Below are 18,963 nucleotides of genomic sequence, written 5' to 3' on the forward strand. Positions count from 1 at the left end.
ATTGCAATTCATCCTTAGAGGGACTTGAATGTCTGTATCACATTTCATGGCAATCCATCTAATAGTAGTTAAGACGTTTCTGTCTGGGCCAGAGAACTGATCTGGCTGGCGATGGCATCCTTTACGAGCCACGCTGCTTATTATGGCTGCAAATCAAGAGACTCGAGGAAAACAATGGAATTCCACTGTAAAGGGAGAAGAGAAAGGGGATGTTCCGATTAAAATAAGACTTTGAAGTGCCGGACATTTTGACCTATGTGAGCACGCCCCTGTCGAAGATGCCTCCAGGACCCTCAGCCGCCTCTACCCCACCCGTTTCTCTCAGGATTAGCTTTGCTATGATTTAGCGCCGTTTCTCACTGGCCTCTGGAATGCGACGGATGACGGATCTATTTTCCTACATTGTTTCACCTGCTCTAAATGGAACCACATGCTGCACAGGACCGCCTCTCCTTTGTCTGTAATTGGAAGCACATGCACGGCGAAGTCAAAAGTAACGCAAAGCCGACATGACCGACAAGGCTCCTCTTTCTCCTTCCATCCGACTCCAACGCCCCCCTCCTGCCCTCCGCCCCCGCCTTCCTCTTAGATCTTGGGGTGCCACGCTTTGGTTCATGCCAAGTGGGAGGCCGCAACACAGAGTCTGAGTGCATTTATTGAACGGACTGACCGGGCATTACGCGTCAAATCCAGTTGAATGGGAAGACTGTATCATGTGTCTCTGCGACTCTCTCAAGCCGTCCGACTTAAACGTGAGTGACAGCGGGGAGTTTGCTGAGGAAGGAGGCCTTGACATCGAGTCTGACGTGCTTTGAGAACACGGGCAGTGCTGTAATGTTCATTCGCCACGGTCTGCGATGTCTGGATGGGACAGGCCACGGACGCGAGAGGCAGAGAGATCGCCGACTCTTACATCACTGCGTCGTATCAGAACGCCGTTGCATAAGAGAGGAATGTATGATACTTATTAACCTCATCAGTCACGTTAATTTAACATGTCTGTCTGTGATGTAAAGAATTCTGTTATATCCAGAGGGGGAGAAACAAAACTCTCTACATTTAGCATAACACAAGGTTTTTGGCAGGAACAGCCAGGATTTTTTTTTTTTTTTTTTTTCAAACAAAGAGGTTCCATGTCCTTCGAAAAATTCTGGCCAGGTGTTGGAAACAAGGCTGAGCGATTTTCAAATATTAAAAACTTTTAGATCTTGATCTTAAACATGAACTAAAATGAACCCCAGTGTCATTGTTTCTCATCTGTGGAAGTATAAACGGTGAAGTTTAAACCCCGGTGTGAACCAAAAGATGTGGACCACGACCATTTGAAAAGGAACCATCAGTTTAGTTCAATAGACTCAGCAAAACTCAGCAGTCACAGTCTGAATGAGCCAGACCTGCCATGTCTTTGCAACAAGTCTTTGACCCCTGTATGGTTTTTATGGGCTCTTAGTGAGTCCATGACCACCACCCAAATAGAAGAGCTGGATGGTTTTGTCATATGATGCAATATCAAGGAATTTAAAAATACAGGTTAGATTAATTTTGCATTTAGATACAAAACTAAACAACCTTTCCTCCTGCACTTTAACTTGGGAAAAACTATAAAAATCAAGTCAACACTTCACTGGCCTTGCTTTACAAAAATCATTTTGTGTTTGTTGTCACATTTATTAGTTCCAAATCACAGCATGAGCCAGTAATCCTTCAATACAGCTCCCGAGGTACGTCTGGTCGCTGGATATAAAAAGATCGCACTCACATGTCAGAGTCACCGTCCTGTAAGATGCCACGGATGACCGAGGCACGGCGGCGTATTTTGATGGTTGACATTCTCCAGTCTGGCCAGAGCATCAGAGCGCTATCCAGAAGGATTAGCATGCACCACTCATCCATTGTGTGTTTCCAGTAACAACTGAATGCAACTGGAACTATCGCTGACAGACCAGGACTGGATCTGCCTGCAGGCAAGCGTCTCCGTGCATTGACGTCCACATGATCCAAGAGAGGAATGGACAGCAGTGCCTCAGATCCTGGCGTCTGTTCATAAGCAGAATGATCTTATTGTTGCTAACGGCGGTGATATTAACAACTTGAATGAAGAGTGTATGAGTCTCATAGCATCATTTTCTTCTTCAAATTTTTAGGTCCCATTTAACCAATAACATTTCAAATGAAAACACATGTTTTTCATGTTCATTTTGCATCTACACGGCAACGTTTTGAGAACAAAGCGCATATGCAAGGACATGGCAGAAACACTGAAAAAATGTAGTTAGCATGCCCGTAATGAAACCACACACATGCTGGTGACAAATCATTGTCACATAAACATTAACAATATAAAGTACATCAAGATGTTTATGGACAAAAGACGAAGTGGTTTGCTATGCGAGGTGACTCACAACTTTAAAACTACCAAGTTCCAGGAGAACATGGACGCTCAAGGCCGCCATTTTTGTTCTTGTCGATCCACTTGTACGTGTCCAGAAGAAGTTTTCACCACAGCGTGCACATGAGCAGTAGCAGCGTATAAGAAAAGCTACATTTTTCTCATTTTCCATGGTGACGGGCATTTTTGAAAAGTTCCACCTTGGAAGTTGCATGCAAAAAGTTGTGTTTTCAGTGTTTCCAAGCGCTGTGGTGTTTTGCAAAATAAGACAAATGAAAAGCATGATGGGATGTGGAAACTCTCACATGCAACACAACATGTTTGTATGAAGTTTACAAAATAAAATGGTCAACATGGTTGTTGAGAAAGCTTTTATGTCCTCTGCTGATGGAGCCAGTTTGGAACCGTAGATGAAAACATAAGGCAGGCAGATTTTAAAAAATGCTGAGAAAGGTTCACTATTTCTGTAAATATTTTAGTAAATACGGTCGACAAAAACAGTGTTCCCTCTTTTTCTTTTTTCCTCCTGTGGAAGGGTAAAAAGCAGAAAGCTCATTAAGAGGAACACTGGGCACTGAAAACCTGCATTTTCAGGATTTAGTCTCATTACTATGAAAACTATAAAATATTGCACTTGATTGAGCCTGACAGTGGCTGTAAACTCATTGGGGTGAGTTGGCACGGGCCTTTAAATGGCCTGATTGCCATGGAAAAGGGTTTTTTTTTTCTCCCCCTCCCTCCACCAAAAACTGTGATTATCACCTTCTTACAGTTGCTGGGGTAGATTAGCAACTCCGGCGCCAAAGACTGCGCAATTCTACGGTCTCGCAAGTCAAATGGAGAAGCCTGGCTGGCTTTAACTGTTTTATCGCTGAGCTTAAAGCAGCTGCAGAGGCCTCGAGGGCAGGAGAAGGACATGCTTCTCATTTTTCATGGATAACATAGAGGAAAGGATCTGAACCCAGAGTGGTGCTCCAGCATCCTGGATCTGGTGGTAGGGGAGTGTTTGAGCAGTGTTGCACTGACCTCTGCTGGCTACCACTGGAATTTCACTTGTACTTCAATAAAGATGTCAAACTGAATCATACAGAAGGGGTTCTCAGTGTCTTACAATTCTGCTTTTCTCTATGGGACAAATAAGAAAAGGCAGATTCACAGACAAGTCCTTCAGAGGAGACACTCAGTCTCAAATGTTAAAAAATAATAGAACGCTGAATGTAGAAAAGAATAAAATTCCCTTCTTCACAATGGATATTGCCAGGTTGTTATTGCTGCAGAAGTAAATTGGTTTCACACTTAGCAATGGACTTTTTTTCTCTAATTTTTTTCCCTCTAGGTGTTTGATGTGTTGCTAATGTGAAACTGATTGAAATGCCTGCACCCAGGACAGAGACGAAGAACGTGATCTACCGGAGGACAGCACAATATTTCACCCTCACTACCGCATGGCCGAACTGTGATCAAGCATATCTGCCACAGGGATTTATGACAATTATGGGAACTAATATAACAAAGAGGAACAACAACAAAAAACACACTGTGTCTGTAATTTTAATCATCACGCTTGTATTTGATCTTTTGAGAGAGCGTCATTCTACCTGTGAAACCAATACTGTCTGGAAAATGGAGTTTGCTTGAAAGAAATCATCTGGAGCTGTTGTGATCGGCCAGTATGAGGTTGCTTTCTGTTTTCCTACTACTTGACTCCCTTTTAAAACCATTCTTGGTGCACTGAAGTCTGAAAAGTGATTAAAAATGGCATTTTAATTTTCTTTGGTTTCTGAGAAAATCCATCATATTCATGTTCCTCAGGCTCTTACAATGTAATTACAGAGTAAAATTTAGTTACTGCAATTAGAAATGAGATGAATATGAAACAGGCTGTGGACGACATGACAAATAACTCAGCAAGATAAATTCCCATCAGTCTATTGCCAAGGACCAGGATGGTTATTTTCACAGAATGAGAAGTGCTCATCATAAGAACTGTCATGTCTAAGAGGGGTAAAATCTCACGTTGCTGATGGACGCGTCTGAAAAATACTGATCACTAGTCACAGGTCACCTTTTTTAAAAAAAAAAAAAAAAAAAAGTGTTTTTTTTTCTAGACAAAGTGTCAAAGAAAAGAGAAATGGTTGTGCACACAACAAAGGACATGCTGACAGCCTCCAGCTTCAGTGCTTGAACAGCACTGCCAATCTTCCAAGTAATCAGGGAGAGGCAAAAAGGAAACAAACATGGTTGGCTTTACATTCACTGGATTAAATGTGTAACATACTAACATACAGAAATAAATGAAATAGATATAGATGTACAATGACTCCCATTTCAACATATAGAAAACGTATCTCTAATGTAATAAAATAAGCTTGAGAAATCCCATAACAAACCATTTTTAAATAACTATCATACATTTGTATTTCTAAATCCAGAGGGTGAAGGGGCAAAGCAAGAGGAATGCCAATGTTTACTAAGAATCTCCAGATGGAAAAATGAACAGCTGCACTGTTGAGACAGGCCAGATGCACCGATGATATGATTAAGGATGTGTTCTACATCACGTAGCTCTCATGGTTCACACAGAGTGAGATCTCTATCTGCCCCACATGCATAATACACCACATATTCAGCTGCCTCTATAAGGCAAGAGATCAGTTCGGCGCCCGAGCAGACGCGCTGTTGGTAAATGCTTCTCTATAACACAGCATTACATAACTAAATCTAAAAAAGAACCAATTTTAATCATGTTCCTTTCTTTGTCTTTTTTTCCCAAGCAAAAACAAACAAAAAAAAAAAAAAGATTTCAATAACTGTGGGCTTTATTGTTGCTTTTTACCATTTTGGGTCTGCCACCCATTCAATCATCTTCCTTCCCTGCACTTAAGCTGACATTAAGCAAAAAGCACAGTACACACAATAATGGCGCAGTAAGAAAATTTCAAATAACCCTTTTGTGTCATTAACAGCAGTAGCAAGTCACTCTGGTACCCAGTTTGAGTCCGTGTGTTTGTCTTCTGCGGTGTGGCAGGGATTTCTAGACACTGTCATTTCAGTCACACGAGCTTGGATTATCTGAAGCACTGAGGAGAGCAGAAGTGGAACAAACCGCCAACAAAATCATGTCAACGAGACAAAAGTCCAAACACAGAAAAAGCCTGAAGCACAAGTAACGTAGAAATCAAACACAACCAACACTAAAAGACAGGCTGACCAGCAAACAAGACCCACCAGAAAAGCTTTAATATATAGCAAAACCATCAGGTCAAGACAATCACACAGTCAGGCACAGGTGAAAGACATCAGGGCAGGAACGGCAATCACACACGAGGGCGGGAAGTCAAGGAGCCTGAAATGAAAGACTGAGTTATAAAAATAACACCAGAACACAAAGCGTGAACCCTGGCACGATCATGTTTTCCCCTTAGTGGACCAAGGACCGACTGAATGTCAGAGTTATTAGATTCAGCAGATTGGTCTGAGCTTTCTGCAGCTGCAGCACAAAACACATAGACATAGAATTAAGTTTTGACTTTTATCTCTCACTGGCTTATTATTACCGTAGAAAAAAGTTGTGGTGAAAAAGTGGAAACTTCCGGTCCCACAGCTTCAACAATACGTCATGCATTGATGCACATTTTCTACATGGAACTGCTGTCTTTTGTATCTTTTTGTGTTTAAAAAAAATAAAAAATCGCCATTACTTCATGTTCGTATACCATGCCTTCCACCACCTGCTTACTTTATATCTTTTTAGATTGATTTCCCCCTTTCTGTGCCTGAGTTGTTGATAGACTTTAGTTTGAAAATGTGTGATATGTACATGTTTAAAGAGAGTGTAAATCCTCAGGAGACGGTTAGGACCAGAGGACACTGAAAAGAAAATCACGGATGCATATATCAAAGTGTGGTAACGTGAGAAAGAAACTCTGTATGGACAGATTCATCCAAGACTAAATGGTATTAGTAATCTGAATGGAGCTGTTCTTCACAGAGCTTTTCTACCACATTAATTCTATAGTACACGACGTCTCATAAAGAGTGTAACGTCCCATTTTATAATACTATGTGAGCATGTATTAGCATAATACAGTGAAATACACCTGTTCTATCCAGTTCTCTCCCCTGAGGTCTATTATTAAGCTGAATTTCTTTAGTTACAGTTCTACAGTATAATTTGATGTGGGATCACTGAGGAGGCTGCAACCATTTCTCTGCAACGAGAGAGGAGTCAGTTAACTCAGCCGGCTCCTCGCTTCCGCTCCTCCATGCACTCCCAACGCAGTCAATTACTGAGATGGAACTGAGATTGATCGAGCTGCAGGCGGCTTGCTCCGATGCCCTGCGGGTCAATAATGACAAATGTTCTTCGGGGCCATCCTCACTTGACTTTGTCAGGCAGTTTGTCTGTAACAACTGCTAAGAACACTTTAAATCCCGCAAGCCTCGAAGCCGCTGATTACAAAAGGCAGATACATTTCAGCGGAGACTCCAGTCAATGAGGACACCAATACGTGGACAATATAAAAGTATTTAATTATAAACGGTTCAGTCACATGAACATGGATTTGTTGCACACGCTTTTTTTTTCCTTCTCATGTCGGCATCGTTGGTGAAATAAATGATTGGACAGTAGTGACACAGGGATGTTTTTTTTTTTAAATCTGTATGTGAGTGAAGTGTCTGTCAAGCCAGCATGAAATATTTCTGAATCTCAAAACCACCGTCCTTCAGTCATACATTTTTAAAGCAGTCAGTAAAATAAGGAGACACCGGTGTTATCTAATCGCCGCCCCAAGACGCTCCCCATGTTTAGATGATCACTTAAATAATTCAAACCTCAAGTGGCTTCCATGTTTTTAAGCACAGCTGTGCCATAATAATTTATCCATTATTTAGAATAAATAAATAGATATGACATTTTAGAGGAATCGGTTTTTTTTTCCCAAAACAACCGTGAGTTTTTTTTTCACTTTATAGATGATACAAACCTGTTTTTTTTTCCCATCTTTAGAGCCAAACAGGTATACCCTCCTGATTCTGTCCTTATCAGCATTGCCAGGTAGAAAAGGTAGGACAATGAGGCTCACAATTATTCTAATTTTTTCGGAGGAAATATCGTACAGGCTTCATAACCGAAATTACAACCCTACAATAATCCCTCTATAAACCTGATTTACTAATGCTCTATGTAAGGAGTGTGAAATTGAATGCTCACATTAGTTGTTCGTTCAGTACATGTGTGATTTATCAACTGAGACCGTATGTGTGAGGAGGAGAATTAAAACATCCTGTTTACATGAGAAACCATCTGCTGGAAAACTGCATTGCCGCTGTGGTTGTTTACGGAGATAATTAATGAAACAAACCCCACAAACACAAATTCAAATACAGAAGAGTTACATGTGATGGTGAGGGAGGCTATTATAGTGGAGCAACAACAGCAACGACAAAAAAATATGGGAGTGTGATCGGTCACAAAGTGAAATTTAGGGGTACGACACAGGAATTATCATAAAGACCACAAAGAAAAGTTGTGGGGAGCCAGCTAAGGAAATGCCTCTCGCCTCTCACCACAGTAAGCTACAGACTGCACCCCTTTTTTCACATGTGATCATAAATAATGCAGAATTTTTCAGAAAAACAAATGCAAATCAACATAAAAAAAAATCCACAACTTTTCCTACATTTTGCCTATTTTTGGGACGATGGATGTCACGCGGTACAAACGGCCAAATCATCGTACAAGTACAATAACCATCGAACACCTAGCAATGCTGATAATCACCCAAGCCTAAAACAATGGAAAAACACAAAAGAGATCATCAGTTTTTTGCACTTTCTCTTTCTTTGTTAAATCAAACAAAGGTGTCCTCAACAATGGTTGGCTCTTCTCTAAGTGTAAAATCACTCGTAATACATTCCAACATTCAAACAACATACTGCAACATGTCGGTGTAGAGGACGTCGGGAAGCTTCGATCGCCCACATTCTGTCCTCTTGTCCCTGCTGAACTCACTGAGTCGGGCAAAGGCAGCGGCATTCATCATATACAGGAGGAACGATCACAAAGGGCAACGTGAGGCTGACAGAAGAGGAAGAGACAGGTAGCACAACACTGTAAAAGTCAAAGGCCTCCAGTAGGGATTGATGCAGGAAAGGCCTAAACAGCAACGAGGAGGAAATGGAGACATCAAGGACGAGGAACAGCAACAATATAATCGTCTGAGGTGGAGTTCAGATCAAAATCAGCGCTGCGCAGCTCCTTTTACTGTATGCTGTAAACTACATGGTACATAACAGTTTTTGTCTGTGCAGTATATTCTACCTCTAACCACAGGTGAACGGTGCGATTTCAACAAACGCCTTGCGATTATGGAGACGACGCACAAAATCCACTGACGCGAGCGCGGCTGACGACTGACAACCCGGCCTGGCAGCCCGTGGGCGTCGTGGTGAAGTGCACCCTCCAGAAGAGACACAAACAGTAAGCTGGGTGGAAAATACGTCCCTGTTTTTATGAGACCGGTCAGTCAAGGCAGTCAGAGCTACACACATATGTGGTGCACACACACACACACACACACACACACACACACACATATAGAATTTCGTGTAGTGCAGACAGAACATCTCTTGAATCTCAAGTGTTTAAAGTTGGCCTATTTCCGCGCTCCTTGGGGGCACTGATGAGTGGAGGATGTCGTACATTCATTAGTGGAGAGAACTGTCAAGAGCACGGCTGACAAATGACCTTGGCCCCCGAACGTCCACCCAGCTGTGACATGTTTTCTTTTCTGGGAACATTGCAGTGATTAGTGAGGGGTTTTTTTTTCTTTCTTTTTTTTCTTCTTTTTTCTGTTCCTAAAGACCAGAGATCGCTGCATTTTCTTTATGCAAATCAAGTCCACAAAAAGACCAAAAGCAACATTTAATAAAGGAGTTTTCAGCATCTATTGTAAAGTGTTGCTCTGTGCTGAGATGAATATGAATTATGTGAATAAATAGCATAAAAAGCCGCACTTGGCTCCGATGCTGTGCACATGGCATGAATGGGTTCATGAGACTGATGCTGTGAGGAGCATTAAGGCAGCTGTACAGTACAATCTGTTTGATAAGAGAAGTCTATTTATTTATTGAATCTTTATTTTCTGCAAAGCATAAAACTAGCTCCTTCATTTTTGCCCCATTTCATTCATTAAGAAATAAATCCTTAAATTTAAATTTAAATTTGACACAAATTGCACTTAAACTAAACTATCTCAAGCCTTTTTTTGTTTTATTCCCTGATTCCGTGATAGGAAGTGTCTTCAAATATTGCAATCGTATATAGTATGTTGTTTTTTTCCCACCAATTTTTTTCAACCAGAAACTATAATAATCCCAATTAAATTTGAACTGTTTATGCACTGTGAGTGTTGGAATGAGTGACAAAACAATACATTTTTTCAAATAAATTAAAATTTTGGAGCTCCGCCAGTATATTTCTCAACAATGCTCAGGCAGTGTATGCAGATAGCTGTGCCCTTTTGATATTAACTAGAGGAATTAGAGCTGAAAGCTGCAAAAAGAGTAACAACAATCGTAAAACAGTGCTGAATTTAACCTTTAAAATATTAAATGAATTAAAAAAGCAAATTAGACCATTTGATACTCATGATAAAAACCATCCCTATGACAACTGAACCTCTCACTCACAGTGGATGGATATGAGATGTGATAAAAAGCTAGAAAAATCTAGAATAAACTCGCCTGGGGGGGTCGGAGGGCAACAACATTCAATGTCCAATCAAGTAAAAGCCACATTATAACAAGACCAACAAAAGGAAACTGGAATTAAAAAGGAAAAGGCTGTGAAAAACACGTGTTTTTTCTTCCACTGATGCTCTGTGAATATCCGACATGTTTGTTTTGCTATCAAACAATATGTTTGTGTGTATGTTGTGATCGGGAAACAAGCTGTGTGTCAGCTCTGCTTCTGAGGACCTTGTGAAAGTTTGTGCGAGCTATGTGAATGACCCAGAAGCACCACAATCAGAGCTCTTCAGGAGAAAGAAAGAGAGAGAGAAAAAAAAAAAAACAATCCGCAGCACAGAGAGACAGGGAGAAAGACATATTGAAACAGAGAGAGCTCCTCTAAGTATCATGACTCATATGCTGCTGTTACGTAATCTGTCTGGGGCAGAAGAGAAGTGAAAACACCAGGTAGGACTTCGATGGCACACCCAGGACGTTCTGGAGCATCAGGGGAAAACGAAAAACAACAAAAAACACTCCACTTATTTTTATCTCTGTCGTCCCCGTTAAAGAGCCTCTCCTAAAATCAACGTCATTGTCCGCCTTTCTGTTGCAGCAGCAGGTCCCTGATTGCAATCAGGGCTATGTTCAATGTCACCGAGATGCTCTATAATGCATTAACAGGAGTGTGTTTGGTGCTTTCTGCGAACTTCTCCCCGACTCTTTATCGCCCCGTTTGAGCAGCACAATGAATCACTGACGGCATTTTAGTGAAATGACTGAGGAGTGAATGTTGCTGCAGAGGGCTATCAGGAGGGAGTGCGAGCGCCGCGCAGTTTGTCAGAAAGTTGGCCGGATCCTCCGTCTCCCTCCGAGAACAGAGAATGTTCCAGAGATGCCACCGAAGAGCCAAGATGGCTGTCACAATGCCTGCTGCTGCCGCCGCCGCCCACAGCCGCCAGTCCCCGGGTGGGTGCCGGTCCAGAACCGCTTTTTTTTCTCTCTCTCTTTTGCAAAGTGAAAAAGGTGATGACGGATGCAAGATGCAGACCTCCGCGGCGCGTCCCTGCGTCACTGCGCCACCCATGGCTCCTTGGGGTCATTTCATCGGGGCCCAGACAAGCTGTCCACATCTCGCTCGGTGCCAGTGCAAAAAGCTGCAGACTGCAGTCAGTGTATGGCGAGCACCAATCCGGGCGCTTGGCTTGTTATACGAGTGAATGAAAATACAGAATCCTGTCAGTACAAAAGAAAAGACAGTCATCGCCCTGCATGGAGTCTTGGCACCAATTTCCTCTTCAATAGAAAAGCAGCGAACGAGCAGGTACCTGCGTCCTGTTGGGTTTAATCGTCACTAGTCTGCAAGAAAAAGCGAGAGAGAGGAAAGAAAACAGACTCAGTGCCCAGATATTTATAGGGGACAGCTATTTGACACGTTTTTTTGTTCTTTTCTGATGTTTCTGTCTCAACTGGCAAGACTGCGTTGGAGCCCGCCCACACACTCCTTTCAGCCAGCAGTTTGAACTGCTCCACTTCAGCAAGAGCAAGAGCCAGAGGATACAGAAACAGATCGATTGATTATCAAACAGTATTTAACCTCAGTGAGCTCAAGGGCAAGCACACAACGAGAAAGTCAGCAGGACTGCAAAATATGATTCCAGCTCTTTTTTTTCTTTTTTTTTTTTTTTTGTTATTGATCACAATACAGGTGGATATCACTTTTTCCGGGCATTTAGTGTTTGCCTTGAGAACAGAAATGAGAGTTTGTGAAAATCAGTAAACATGTAACATTTCAAAATAGTCAATATGAAAATAAATGGCCCTCTGTGAAGACATGCATTCATGAGAAATCCTTTTTCCTGGATTTTGCCTTGGAGTCAGAATCATTTCTGTGCGCTACATGAATGCCCTGATGGCTGTAAGAGAAAAACTTCTCATTAATATTCAGTTATGATAAAGACGCTGCAGGCGATTTTGGGTTTCGTTAAAAGGTGCTTCAGCCACCAGGGATTTTTTTTTTTTCCTCTGTTATCTCTTCAGGTGCTTCACTACAAGATGCCAATCAGTGTCAGAACAGAGCATCTCATTACTGCGAGCAGTTTGCTTCATGAATAACGTCCTCGATGGAGAGCTTCAGGACGTGCTTCAGAGGAGCTCACCTTTACGCGTCGACTTGGACTGACTCGCAGCTACGGTGGTCAGGTCTGCTGGGAGACCGACGTAGACGCCGCCATAGTTTCTGAGAGGACAAAACCAAGAGACTGAACCAGCACAGCAAGTACACAACAGCAACACTCTCAAACAGAAATTTAACATCAAATCACCTTAAGACCCAAAGATAAAACCAACAAATACTCCACGAATTAATGCATTTTTTTTTTTTTTTTAACACTTCTTGAAAATTCTGCTAAAACCACATTGCTATTGATTGATTTTGCTATATCACAATGAAGCCAACAGCAGCTTGTAACAAAGAAAACTAATTCAGCTGCAGCGTGGATCAACAACATGGCACAGCGTCTGGCAAAACACTGTGCTTATTTTTCTGATGAACATATTGATTCTTTTTATCTTTCTCAGTGAATTGCTTCCATTCACTGCGATGATGCACGGGCACAGAATGCACGACCTTGCATGAAGGGCAGTGACGGCCGACATGTTGTGTTTAGATGTTCAGAGGTTGGAAACGCTCTGCTAACTGTTCTTTGTCCGTCCCTGACATCCTGCAGCCCCCCCAGAGATGCACTGAGGCCGTCCACCACTCCTCCTCTTTCTTCTGAAGGTTAATTGTGAATAGAGCGGGTTAAATGCAGGAAAATAATTTCCTGAAGCAGACCAGTAAGGTCAGCAATGAGTATAACTCTACAGAAAGAATTAAGCTTTTGCTTAAAAACAAGACAGAATCCATCATTTTAGAGTCTTTTCGAAAAGAGAAATAGAAAACTGTTTTACATTAGATTTATGTATATTTTTATTGGATATTTTTCACTGTTTATGAGCTGGATGGTTTCAGGGACAAAGCTCCAATGAATATGTACATATGAATGTAAAATGATGGGTAAAATACCTTCTTTTCTCATCTTCTGCTGATGGATCCTCTGTCCTGATCGGGAGAAAAAACACGGCTCATGTCAGTTTAATGAGAACACAGGGGACGAGCAGGTTATCTTCATAAACATAGAAATAACGAGAAGCGGGGAACACCGGACTGTGGTTTTATTTTACTTTTGTTGAGCTGCACAATATCTGAGGTGTGCTGCTTTGGCCTTGAGGGGAATACTGATAAATCCCTGATGGCAACTACTGATGATGGAGCACAATTTTCATTTCAGGTCAGACGACTGAACCTGTTCAGGTTTTGCCGCTGCCTGAGTGTAAAGGGCTGACGAGAGGCCTTACCCCATTATTTCTGTTTTACATGCACAAGCAAAAACAGCAATGGATGGGTGTTGGTCCCTTATTGTTGTCTCTTTCCAAATACTGGTTATACCGCTCTCTCCGTGCATATGCACGGTGTCGACCTGCATGCGTTTGTTTGTGATGTTTTGCTGTGCAGTGCAGTCCCAGGCAGCTGTGATTAGCTTCAGTGAGTCAGTGCCGTACTGTCAGCTCTCATGGGTCCTAAGTTGGCGGCTCAGATGGTTATCAGGGAGCGTACACACAGAGACAGGCCAAGGCAGAGAATATAGAGTCCACGCACACACGCGCACGCACATGCACGCGCAAAAACAGATCCAGGAAAGGAATCAGAAATGCCATCCCTCTCTATAAAGCTTCGCCGAGTGTTTTGCCTCAGTTTGGCTCTGTAGAGCAAAACACTGAAAACCTGAAGAGAAAATATGGATAGAGTTACAGTTACTCTAAACTTCCCCTCTGGAGAAAAACAAAAAACAAAACTTGCTTCAAGTTAGTTAAATTTAAAAGAATGGAGAACCAGAATCAGAGCCAGCCTGGTTTGGTTTCATGATACAAAATACGAGAGTATCTTCTAATTGAGCTAAACTATGTTTTCCCGAATTTTCTGAAAATTAAACTTCAAATCAGTGATTTTTCTTTTATTACTTTCATCTTTCTTGAGATCATCGTGCTCCATTTTACCAACAGAAAACAGTCTATTCACATCTACAGCCACTCAGACGCACAACCGTCTCCAGGCCCGTTTTGTTTTTCAGGTCATTAAAAAAAAAAGTAAACAGTATTAACCAACGTTAGTGTCTCTCATACAACTTATTGAAGGCTCTCTTGCAACTTCTTTCAACATGTGATGATTTTTTTAAACAGGTGTTCACATATGGAGAAAATGAAATGCCTGGATCAGTCATTTTTAGAGTCGATCTACCGTTAAAGGAAACTCCAGACAGTTCGACTGTCTTCTCACCAAATTTCAGTGATAGCTCCATGTGCTTTAAATATTTTCTTTACTCCCAAATTCATGTCAATCTAAAATTTCAGCCTTGAAAACACATGATTATTGAGTTTTAAGGCCGTTCACTGTTCTTATTGATTTCAGTGCCCCTTGGAGTTTAGAACTATGTAGGTATCTTGAATGATAATAAAATGGCTGATGTACTTACACATCCTTGGAGGCTTCTGCTGGCCCTGGAAACAGATACGAAAGTAGAATTCAGTGTCAGTATGATCAGTGCAGACCCATACAAATCCTCTTCTTGTTCATGAGTTGTCAGTTGTGCAGCAGCAGCGAAGTGCAGAAAAAAATTCCTTTTCATCAACCGTCCAGGAAATATTTTACACTCTAACTTCATTTCCTGTAACTCACATCAGTAATGTCAGATTGCTGAGGTTAGAGCTCAGTAATCTTTAAGGTCAAACAAGCTGTTTTGCCACTTTGCATCAAATTAAATTGAAAATGTAACCTTTAAAATGGGGATAACAGTTTGTAAAGTTACAGCAGTAGACATTTTGGTACATTATTAGTTTGTTTTAGCCATTTTGACCTTTATACAGTTTTTGCTTGATCTTCAAACGTTTTATTTCATATTTTTATAATTTTTGCGGTTTTAAAGCTTCAGCATCGTAAGTAAAAGATACTGTCAAGGTGACAGGGTGGGATGCGAAACATCTTCCACTTGACAAGCAATTGAACCATTCTGTAATGCAAATGACACATTTATTCCCCTGTAATGTTTGAAACCTGCGGCGGACCTCCACAGAGGAGCTCAACGGGCCCACCCGGCTTCCTCTAATCAGAGTCTGCTGACCCTGAGCATCCCTGGACGGTCTCGAAATGTCGCATTTTATTACTTCAAGCGTGGTCAAAGTGGATGCTGGATTCAGTAAACTGCAGTGAGTTTTTCAACACATCGCAATCAATTCTGAATAGAATGGCCTGAGAACATATTGATCATCACTCTACAATAGTTCCAGATGTATGGCTAAAACCTGGAGTTAAAGTGCACTTGTAGAGGTTTTGTTGCTGAAAACAAGCAGCCACAGTCATCTGTGATGTTTAGTTGTGGGCCGGGCAGCTGCAAAGGGAGGTGATTACAATCTGCAGAGTCATCATTCCAAGAAACCTTTCTGTTCTGTTGGTTTTTATCTTGTAGTTTGCTAAATCCTAACAAGGAAACCAAGGATACAGTCAATATGATAAACGGTATCTGTCGATATGCAGAATGTTGTATCCTTATCAATAATTTACTCATGAAACTTCAATGATATGAGTATGGATTTCTTTGTTTGTTCTTCTATTCATACATATCTACACATTGTTTACCGAACACATACTTACAATCATAAAAATCACATTTCACAGTATATATAGCTTATGTTTTCAATATTTACCATTAAAATTGATTGAAAATGTGTTTTAAAACATCTTTATAGTGCTTGAAATTCAAGGAAAATTTAAGAAAGCACAACAAAACTAGTTTAATTAATTTAAATGAATTTAAGGGTACTGTTGCTATTATGTGATTCGGTTTTGAAGGTTAGGGTGGTGATTTGTGTGTTTTAAACATATAAACTATTAAAACAGAACACACTGTGTTGTTTTTCTCCCTTATTTGCCTTAAACTTGCTTGAAGCAGATCACATACATAATTTTAAACCTCTAGTTTGAAATTCCTCAGTTCAGAAGACTCCCATTGTGCTCGTCCTGGAGCTGTTTGACTCTTTTATGGACCGACACAACAGCACATGTGTCCCGTGTCGGGCTGCGAGCCTCGAGCTGGACAGTAATTTCATCTCAATACGTTTCAGCTGGAGAACAATGTGAATTCCTTCTCAAATGTGAAGCATCACACTGATCACAGCTGAGCAACCGAAACCACACTCTTGTTTTTAATCACTTCTCCATGCCTGATGTGATTTTATCACAACAGTGGTGTAGCTTGGATGATAGCAATGATAGCAACAGGAAAAGAAAAAAACACACTCTGTAGTACAAAACTGGAGTGTCTACGAAGCAAACAAGTATAGCGGATTTCATCCTCGCAGCAGGGATGGCTTTCACAGAGGGAGCCGGAGTCTGCTGACATGACACAGAGGCCTATTCATTGACCTAACAAAAGATCATTTATATCCAAGGGTGCACATCTGGGTGCATAAGATTAGGGACGAGCAATGTGATGTGGAGCACGGCCGTTTGAATTTAGTCAAATCAGTGCTTAAAGTTCAACTATTTTTTTCGTTTTACCTAAATACTTTTGATCTGTTAGACGTACTTTTGACCTGAAAAAGTACTGGTCATTCACACCCTCTGAATCTGATGACCGTATTTAATCACAGCAGCTGTAGACTACAGCAAATCTTGGGTAAAAACTGACTACAGACCATTGAAAGTCAAAACGGAAAAAAAAAGTATTCTGACATCAGTGCATGTTATGTTCTTTTTTAATCTGCTGAGTTTATTAAATGTTTCAATGAACCTGATTCCTTAAAACTCCAGATCAGCAGTGACAAAAACAGGTGAAATTCGAACAGAAAGACGTTTGTCTGCAGAGAAAAAGCAATGCCCTGACCAACTGGTGTCAGCTGGGAGAGACTTGAGTGCAGCAGGTCGTCCACATTTGTCAGAGTGACACGGTGTCACATGTCCTTGACACTGTGCTGAACACTGACCTCTAAGAAGCAGCAGGACAATTGGATATGGCCCGCTGCACGGGAATAAACGCAGCTGATGACATGCCATACTTCCAGCGCAGTCACGTGCGCTCAGATGTTGCTTTCAGGTGGGGTGACCACATAAGCAGATCACATTTGAAGCAAAGAAGAAGAGGAACCTCAGCTTGTGTTTCCCAGCGGCTGTCTGTGGTCCTGTTAACATGCCTGGCAAACACTGATTAGGTACCTGCAGGCGCAAACACACACGCACATCCACACATGTTCGAGTACACGTTGTACGGCTTGAGCGTGCAGTAGTGGTGAGGTAATCCTGCAGGTACTTCAGTCTAATTATGCTCTCAGTCTGACTGTGGTGCCTGGAGATTTCATTTAAAGCATGTATCGAGTCAAGATGAATTGACTGAGGGAGTTACTTGAGGACACAGAAGTCACAGCGAAGAAGCGGGATATCTTGATTAGCACGAGTTCAACTGAAAAGTAATGACTTTTCTCTTCTGAAATGCATGCTTTATGAATGAAGCCAGGCGATCGACGGGGTCAGCGCTGCCTGCCTCGCAGGACACAACAAGCATCAGTCAAGTGGAGGAAACAAAGAGAAGGTCAGTAAAAATGTTTGTCTTTCATCCCCGGAAACCCCTGGAAACCATCACAAACGCACCGAGAGAGGAGGGAATAACAGCTGAAAGGAAGAGAGTGGCTCCATCCATGTGGATGTTGGGGTGTTTGTGTCTTTTCTCAAGCAAATCGGTCTACTCGTGTGTCTTGAACAGGAATATGAGAGACCATTCGTGATTCTTCGGAGCGCACACACACGCATAAGCTGCGAGCCAGAATGCTGCACATTACACAGCATGGAGGACAGAGAAATGAGTTTTGCTCATTTTAAGACGCAAACATTAAGATACAGTGATGCCCGTTTATTTATGAATGAAATCAAGCAACCACCTCCACACACATGCGCTGATATAGAGACACACTCAAATGCAGGGGTAACCCCAACACACTTCATTTACATTCAAAACAGCATCTCCCCCCCCCTTGGTGCGGATACAGTGACAGCTCGTTCTCAGACACACTCACCCATTATTACACACACACACACACACACACACACACACACACACACACACACACACACTAAAACAGATGCAAGCAGAGGTTCCTGAAACACTCACCCCCTCCTGAAGTGCTGGTGGCTGAGGAATTGCCACAACCCATTTTGCATCGATGAAGCCACCGTCCAAGCAGAGCACAGACACTCAGTGAGTGCAAGGATGTGGGGGAAAGGAGGGACACCCCCGGCACATTGGGGAAAGTGAGAGAGAGTGAGAGAGGGAAAGAGAGAGAGAGGGAAAAAGAGAGGCAAGGTCAAAGAAATCTCTCACAGGGCTCTCTTCTAGTTGTATCCCCTCCCGTGCGTCTATCCTCTCTGCAATGCAATGGAGATCTCAGAGTGGAGTGAAAGCATGGAGAGAGAGGCTTTTATACACACACACACACACATACACATGCACGCAGCACAACACACATACACACAGCGAGCGAGAGCGAGTGAGAGAGCGAGAGAGGGAAGAGAGAGAGGGGAGAGTGAAAGATGCTTTGCCCTCATATGATTTGCTCTTTTCCTCCACCCTGACATGGTTGCCCGGGAAACCAGGGGAAAAGAGGCGGAGGGTGGAGTGTGATTCAGCCAATGGGGAGCTCCAGTTTTATATAAAGGTGTAAAAAAAGTGGAATGCATTTAAGGACATCAACAT

At 42.0% G+C, this 18,963-nt stretch overlaps 1 protein-coding gene across 1 annotated transcript; it reads right to left on the reverse strand.

Annotated features, from left to right (window-relative positions):
- Positions 1 to 7,277: 7,277 nt before the first annotated feature.
- c25h12orf75 (chromosome 25 C12orf75 homolog) lies at positions 7,278 to 18,728 on the reverse strand. Its single transcript, XM_030095439.1, has 6 exons — positions 18,382 to 18,728; positions 14,698 to 14,722; positions 13,191 to 13,226; positions 12,283 to 12,362; positions 11,452 to 11,482; positions 7,278 to 11,359 (listed from the first exon to the last, which is right to left on the reverse strand). Exons 1-5 carry the CDS (start codon positions 18,422 to 18,424, stop codon positions 11,478 to 11,480), a joined length of 189 nt encoding a protein of 62 aa, XP_029951299.1. The 5' UTR covers positions 18,425 to 18,728; the 3' UTR covers positions 7,278 to 11,359; positions 11,452 to 11,477.
- Positions 18,729 to 18,963: the final 235 nt, after the last annotated feature.

The sequence above is a fragment of the Salarias fasciatus genome, chromosome 7, assembly GCF_902148845.1.
Source record: "Salarias fasciatus chromosome 7, fSalaFa1.1, whole genome shotgun sequence".
Lineage (NCBI taxonomy): Eukaryota > Metazoa > Chordata > Actinopteri > Blenniiformes > Blenniidae > Salarias > Salarias fasciatus.

Coding starts and splice junctions, on each gene's coding strand:
- c25h12orf75 (XM_030095439.1), bottom strand. CDS start 18,424: ATGGGTTGTGGCAATTCCTCAGCCACCAGCACTTCAGGAGGGG. Junction 14,723..18,381: donor CACCAGCACTTCAGGAGGGG/GTGAGTGTTTCA, acceptor ATCTGTTTCCAG/GGCCAGCAGAAGCCTCCAAG. Junction 13,227..14,697: donor GCAGAAGCCTCCAAGGATGT/GTAAGTACATCA, acceptor TCTCCCGATCAG/GACAGAGGATCCATCAGCAG.